At 40.3% G+C, this 7,892-nt stretch overlaps 1 protein-coding gene across 2 annotated transcripts; it reads left to right on the top strand.

The window, feature by feature from the left end:
- Nucleotides 1–1,075: 1,075 nt before the first annotated feature.
- ipp (intracisternal A particle-promoted polypeptide) lies at nt 1,076–7,728 on the top strand. 2 transcript variants are annotated; one of them, XM_086203150.1, is made up of 10 exons: nt 1,076–1,299; nt 1,719–2,096; nt 2,185–2,396; nt 2,949–3,168; nt 3,256–3,411; nt 3,504–3,671; nt 3,748–3,885; nt 4,371–4,493; nt 5,247–5,467; nt 5,543–7,728. In XM_086203150.1, exons 2-10 carry the CDS (start codon nt 1,769–1,771, stop codon nt 5,765–5,767), a joined length of 1,791 nt encoding a protein of 596 aa, XP_086059276.1. In that variant the 5' UTR covers nt 1,076–1,299; nt 1,719–1,768; the 3' UTR covers nt 5,768–7,728. The 2 variants fall into 2 exon arrangements, with proteins under 2 accessions (XP_086059276.1, XP_086059278.1); XM_086203152.1 differs by having other exon boundaries at nt 1,078–1,299; nt 1,908–2,096.
- The last annotated feature ends 164 nt before the right edge of the window (nt 7,729–7,892 follow it).

Here is a 7,892-nt window from a genome sequence, read left to right as displayed (position 1 = left end):
ATTAAAATATTGTTGTAATTTTGACCACAACCTAATTAATATGCTATATAAAACAGTCAGAAACTGTTGTCGTACGTCAATGAAACACCAATGAAGCTCTTGAATTGCAAATCAGCACTCATCATGTCCCAACTGCTAAAAATAATGTGATTAACACATATCGCAGTGTAATCCTGCCTCTTTAGTGAGAAAAATGGCTTAATTGAAGATTGAGAGGACTTTTATCTTTGAGATTTTACAGATTTTGATTTTCAGATGAGAGTGTTGCCAAGTCACGTCAGTTTGAACTCTTAATAGTGTCTAAACTAAAGATGATATACATATACGTCTACATATACACTGTAGAAAGGGGAAGGGGCACTCTGTAGAACACACACCACTGACTGTAGCCTGTTATTAAACTTTTATTGCAAGCTGCAGAGAACTTAATCAAGTTTTTGAAAAATTTGTTAAATTGTTAAAAAAAAAAAAAGCTATCTTTTTTATTGTTAAAAGAACAGGCCAACAATTTGGGACACACACTTATTTTTCACCCTTCCCAGAGCCAGATAAAGACATCGATGCTCCTCTCTCCTCTGTATGTACAGTAAGGAGATTAGACCCACAAAGACCCGGTGACAATTAGGTAGCTTAGTGGCTGGGAAGTGTTAACATACCTCTGTCAAAAATCATAAAATACACTTTTCTCCAAAACGGACTTTCCCTGCATTCATAAAACTAAGGTTTAGCATAGCATTTGTTATAAAATATAATTTTAAAAAAATGTTATGGCTACTTTGGGGCTGTGTGTTGATTACTCGCCATTTGAATAATGACTCATTAGAACTTTTTGGTCCACTCCTTTTATTTGGGCTCAAGAAATATCTTGGTTATTTCATAGGTAGTGTATTGAAAGTTCACGTCACTGGAGTTTGTGGTGAAACATGCAAGGAGTACAACGACAATACACGTGGTGGACGTCTGTAGCTTGTTGTCAAGGCCCTACTTGTAAATCAGCTGTTTCAAAGCCAACACTGCCATCTGGTGTTGTACATTTCAACAAACGTAGTGTGTATCTAGCACAAGCAAAATAATGTTCAACACTTAAAAGCAAACGAAATTAATCATAAAACGTTGTAACCTAAAAATTTTCCAAGCGAGCTGACGGACGAAAATGCCGACAAACACAGAAGGTTCACAGGAATTGATTAATTTTGCCTGGTAACGCAGGGTTTAGACCTGAACAGTCGATCTCGAGACAATGATTGACAGCCTGCAGGACGTAGGAACTTGTCTGCATCCTCATCAGTAAATTTATAGGTATGTTCGATTCAAATGATCAGAAATATGAAATTCTACATGCTGATCCGTGAGTGCTGACAGTCTGAACAGAGGCTAGTTTCAACGGTGAAGTTGTCAGTTGGCCGCGTTATTGTTGGGAGTATGCCGTGTGAACCCACCCCTTGCGACCGGTTGCTAGCCTTCCTGGCTAACAATGAGGGCAGGTGTGTTTTAAAAGCTAATGTAACGACGGAAAATGGACAGTGGTTACTTGAGACTCCTCCGGTGTTCCTAACCATGAGGGGAATCAAGAAAAACACACTTTTACTCAAATTTGCATTTTTTTGTGTTGTTGTTTTGTTATATTGTTAAGCAACAGTTTTGTTACACAACAGTCAAGTGCCATTTTTGTGTGTTTTGGTGGTGATATGCTCTACTCCTGCATCTGCTTTGTGAAGAGATGAGGGTTTGGAAATACTGGCCTCCATGTTAACCTGCCTCAGTCGCCATGTCCAACCCTGTGTCAACATCCACTGATGATGCTGCAGCTGCTATGGCAACTCAGGCATCTGAGCAGGCTCTGCATGCCTCAGATTGCTACGCAAAACTCATCCTGGCCCAGATGAACAAGATGCGTCTCCATGCAGACTTTTGTGATGTGGGGCTGAAGGTCGGAGGCCGTGTCTTCAGGGTTCATCGTCTGGTGCTGGCTGCTAGCAGCCCATACTTCTCCGCGCTGTTTTCCGGGGGGATGAGGGAGGCAGATAAAGAAGAAGTGCAGATACTAGGACTGGAGACTGAAGTCTTTGAGGTTCTGCTGGATTTCATATACACAGGTCATCTATCATCCTGAGCATCACGTTCTGTAAAGTCATTTTTATTACGTACCATGTTGTGATTAGAATGTTTTCTCTTCCCTAACAGGTGTCATCAGTGTGACTGTAGATAATGTACAGGAGCTGATGCTTGCAGCAGACATGCTGCAGCTGAATGAGGTGGTGTCCATCTGTGGAGAGTTTCTCAAGGGCCACATGGACCCATCTAACTGTGTGGGAATCTTCCAATTCCTGGAGCAGATTGCCTGCATGGACATACTTGAGTTTACAGAGAATTATATTCATGTTCACTTCTTGGAGGTAGGAAAAAAAACAATGTTTTATGTAAGACTTTTTCTTCCAGGACCCTTCGGTTAATCTTGAAACAAGATGGCAATTTTTTTTTTTTTTTTGAGAAATACACTTATTGTCCATCCTCTCCAGAGCCAAAGATAAAAATGGATACCCTTCACTTCTCTGTATGTGCATTTGGGAGCTGAGGTCCACAGAGACCAGCTGACTGTTCGTTAGATTAGTGTCATGGATCGCAGTGATCGGGAAGTGTTAGCGTACCTCCATCAAAAGTCAGCCAACTTTGCAAGAGAGGATGAGGAGAATTACACCCAAGATCCTGCACTTTATCGATTTGAGGGCTGTTGATGGAGGTATGCTAAACTAGCGAGTGGTCAGATGGTCAATGTGGGTCCTAGTTCCTTACAGCATACAAAGAGGAGTTTGTATGATATGTACAAAATAAAACAAGTTGAATCCATATGTACCTGAATTTGATCACATTGGGGGGTAAAGACACACTTCAATCCCCTATGTTTTTCCAGTTGCATGCTTATCTGAACTGCTCCATCCTTACTTTAGGTGTGCATTGCTGATGAGTTCAGGGGCCTGTTGAAGGATCAGGTGGTGAGGCTTTTAAGAAGTGAAGAGCTGAGAATTGAGGATGAGTACCAGGTATTCACTGCAGCAATGGACTGGGTTCTACAAGATGTGGTCAAGAGGAAAAAACATGTAGTTGAAGTGTTAGAACCAGTGCGCTTCCCTCTGCTTTCCCCACAGAGACTCTTCAAGTACATAGAAGGTGAGTAAAGGGTGAACATTCGCCTTCCACTCCACTTATATATATTGTTTTTTAGATAATGGTTGATTGAACTGTTTTGTCTGCCAGGTATTACTGACTTCAGCCTGCGGGTGGCACTACAGACCCTGTTAAAGGAATACACCGAAGTAGCAAAGTCTCCTAAAGAGAATAAGATCTACAGTCAGCTCCAACCAGCCAAGATGAGACCTAGAAGAAAAGCCAGGAAGTACCTCTATGCCATAGGTGTGGATTGAAATCTCTCGTACCTGCATGTTTGCTAACATTTAGTCTGTGTTTGAGATTTTTAGCTCAAGTATCATTTATTCTCATGACAGGAGGCTATACTCGGCTGCAGGGCGGCCGCTGGTGTGACAGCCGGGCATTGAGCTGTGTGGAACGCTTTGACACCTTCAACCAGTACTGGACCACTGTGTCGTCCCTGCACCAGGCTCGCAGTGGGTTGGGGGTGGCTGTGCTGGAGGGCATGATCTATGTGGTGGGAGGTCTGTGCTCTTTTTTGGCTCAAATAACTTGCAAGATCATGAGTGTGACCCTAATTTATTTTCATTTTTTCACCAGGGGAAAAAGACTCAATGATTTTTGACTGCACAGAGCGATATGACCCAGTGACTAAACAGTGGGCTGCTGTGGCTTCTCTGAATTATCCTCGCTGTGGAGTTGGAGTCTGCCCCTGTCACGGAGCTCTGTATGCACTTGGTACTTGCCATGCTTACATTATGGTGTTTGACCAACACTGACTGGTGTTCAGAAAAAAATATGACTTATTACTTATGCATGCAATTTTTTAAGGACAATTGAAAATAAAACTTTTCAAAATTAAACAAAGAAGGTGAATTTAAACTAATTGGACCCATATGTAGTGTTTTTCCACCTTCATGGGAGTCAGAGCACTTTACAGTGTTGCCCATCAGGGGTCGACACCTTGTTCAAGGATACTCAGACATGGTGTTTCAGGACAGCAAGGATTGCAAACTGTACTTGCTGAGTTACTTTCTACAGTTTAGAAGAAATAATGAATAATCTTTCTGTCAAGCTTACAGGCACTGAAACATAAGTAAAGTGAAACAAAAACAAGAGCACAAACGGACTAGTAAAACAATGTCAAATATCACACTATGATAGTGTGAATAATTAAAGTGCATCAAAATTTAGGCATATTATCTGACAATGTGTTCATGTAGGTGGATGGATCGGCTCTGAGATTGGAAAAACAATGGAGCGCTACGATCCGGAGGAGAACAAGTGGGAGGTCATCGGCAGCATGGCAGTTCCCCGTTATTATTTTGGCTGCTGTGAGCTACAAGGTGTGTTCCTCAATGGTTTGATGAATACTTTGAAGGAAAATTCTTGGCTCTGTTTTACCATGTTATGAATAGCAAATAAAACTTCAAACATAAAAAAAACAGCCAAATTAATAATTTATAAGATATTTTCACTTTTATTAAAGTGTAATTATTATTATTATTATTATTATTATTATTATACATTAATAACAGTAACAATAATTATTGTTAATGTTGTTAATGTATAATGTTGTTATAATAGATTTATTATCATCAATAAAAAAAAAAAATTTTCCAAAAAGGTGTTTTTAAATCTGGCGAGTCAAATCTAGCCTTATGGTTGGCAAAATTTCGCCACTGGCCCCACATTGAGCAGCCCTACTTTAAATTAAAATAAATTCAGGCAGACATCATGCGAAGTCAACTTTAATATTTGTTCATTTGCATCAGTTCCTTGATCTGAACGCTTTGATCAATTTCAGCATATTCAGCATAACTTCTCCTGTTAATCCCCCTACCACACTTAGAACGTGTAGCCTGGACCAAAAAGTCTTAGTAGGGATTTTTTCAAATATGTCTTTGTATGTTACATGTTGAAAATAAGATCTGAAACTGCCAGTGACAAAAATAAACATGATTAGTGTAGGGACATTTATACAAGTGCTGGATAATATTACATCATGCTTTAGGGGTCATGGCATTCTCAGTGTTGGAGCAGTTCAGTTATTTTACATGGTTCTGACATTGACACCTGGATTCTCCATCTCTCTCCAGGGTTTATTTACGTGATTGGAGGAATCAGTGATGAAGGTATGGAGCTGCGTTCTGCAGAGGTGTATGATCCCATCAGCCGTCGCTGGAGCGCACTCCCTGTCATGGTTACACGTCGAGCATACGTGGGTGTTGCCTGCCTAAACAACTGCATTTATGCAGTGGGTGGCTGGAATGAGGCACTGGGTGCCCTTGAGACGGTGGAGAAATACTGTCCTGAAGAGGTTAGCAAGGAAATAATTGTCATTTAAATTAGGTTGTATCTAGATGTGAACACCCCTATCATGGTCTTTTCACAGGAGAAGTGGGTGGAGGTGGCCCCCATGTCAACAGCACGGGCAGGGGTGTCAGTATCAGCAGTTAACGGGCTGCTGTATGCTGTTGGGGGAAGGGCCGCCAGCAGAGACTTCTCCGCCCCAGTAACGGTGGACTCTGTGGAGATCTATGACCCTCACCTGGACACCTGGACTGAAGTTGGGAACATGATCACCAGCCGCTGTGATGGCGGGCTTGCTGTGCTCTGACAGCCCAGATATTCCATGTCAATCCATAAACCTCTGAGTAAACTGTACATACTGAGGAAAAGTTGCACCTTAAGTAACACACAAGTATATCTGTGCCACAAGTTGTGTTTCGGGGACATTATTTATACATGGTTTAGAGCGTTTAGTTTGTTTTTTTTACTTGTCCGACACCTTTTTTGGGAGCTGAGCTCAACTGGAAATCTCTCACTTTCAATTTACCAAATTTTCCAAGGAAACTTGTGTGACAACAGTTACTTTACTTACTCTGTATTTAAAGACAAAGTTGTTTTTTTAATAATTGTGCGATCTTTTTTCACAGCTGATGAGGTCTATTTTCAATGGACCAGACAGTTTCTGCTGACGAATCCTGTGGAGAATGTGATCATCAGGACTCATTCTTGGGCACAAATTTCGTTTCACAGACACAATAGGATATTTTAAGCCCTCAGTTTAGTCTTACAGACAGGAACCAAGGCCTTGCTCCTTTTGTGTATTGTTTGTGTCTAGTAACAGTAAAGTCTTTGCAAGCCTGGATGATTGACAGTTGCAAGAGGTAAATGGACTTTGTTTATGTAGTGCTTTTTCTACCATGGCAGTACTCAGGTTGCTTAACAATGTCATCTCATTCACAAACACACAAACTGATGGAGGAGGCTGCCATGCAAGGTGCCAACCTACTCATCAGGAGCAATTAGGGGTTTAGTACTTTGACAGTTCTTCATGGGAAAGTGAGGATTGCACTGCAACCTTTCAGTTGCTAGACACCCACTCTACCTCCAAGCCATGCTGCCATTTCTTACAAAGTTATAGAACTCTTCATCCTCCTTGTAAGACTAAATTGAAGGCTAAAAAAGACCCAATGTGTTCAGGGTCAAATTTGTGCATTTGGTGAGATGTGAAACCACCGCTGTTACTTTCATTTTCCTCAAGAACTATTTGAGGTGCGTGCATTGCTACTTTTGAAGACTTATCAAACCACTCGGGCCCGTTTATGATGGAACCAAAACACTCAAGTGTTTTCAGAGTCGTCATTTCTGGAAGTAATGAGGAACTCAAAGAGAAAACCACTGTCATCACATTTGTGCAGTTATCACTGGATTATTTTTGTATCTTTGAATAGAATTGACATTTCACCTTTCTACTGCTGATACACATGAGCGAATAAGTGACTGATGTTGTTAAGAAATGTCTTGTTTACATTTAGGTACCTGTAGTGATCAGATGTTTCCTATTTGGACTTTGTGGCTCCTCAAATGCTGCACATTACCAGTATTGCCTACCACACACTATTGTATCCCTTTGCAAACCAACTAATATTGTTACAGAACAATGACAGCATCACTTGTCAGTTAGGCCAATAAACATCATATAGTTTGGCAACATCTTTCTTCATTTTAAACTATTTTAACTATAACTTATACTACAATACATCTTAGTGTCAGAATTTATGATTGTTGCCAAAAACTGCAAGTATACCTTGGCTTTCCTGTGTGCTGCCGAGGAAATGAAATACTTTCTACTATAAATATTACACTCCAACACACCCTGATGTGGCTGAAAAAAACTGATGGAGTGAGTATTTTCTGCTCTGAGCAAAGAGGCAATGATGTTATCGCAGTTGACAGCTCATTGTATTTGTGGCTCCTCATTAAATGACAGATATACTACTCTGTGTCTGCCTTCAGTAACACTCATTTTTGGGCTGATGCAAACATGCTCATTGATGCTGGACTGTTTGGTTTAGTACATTTAGCTATTTTGGCTAGGAGGAAGATGTAACATTAACATTCACCGTGAGTTAAAGTCTCCTCCCTGCTGCTATTTCACATCCTTAGAGGCACAATCAATATTAATGACAAACTAAGAGCAGTTTAAAAATGCCAATAAACCAAAAATACAAAAAAGTATGCAAATTGTCCTGGTGGTTAACTGACCAGTCTAATTTGCACATATAAAAGTTAAATATTACTCTGTTCAAATAAATCAGAAAGGACATTTTGTCTGCACCGTTTGTAAGTTTTATTCTAGATCTTCATTAGTTTAAATATTTTTGGGCCACAATTTTGATAGTTAATAATTTTTCCAATTTATGTCTTATGTTCATATCCGAATGACTCATGCATTT

The sequence above is a fragment of the Aulostomus chinensis genome, chromosome 5 (assembly GCF_037954235.1).
Source record: "Aulostomus chinensis isolate RoL2024-O1b breed Wild chromosome 5, RoL_Achi_v1.0, whole genome shotgun sequence".
NCBI lineage: Eukaryota > Metazoa > Chordata > Actinopteri > Syngnathiformes > Aulostomidae > Aulostomus > Aulostomus chinensis.
Note: the sequence above shows the minus strand (reverse complement) of the source record. Positions and strands in the feature narration are given on the sequence as shown.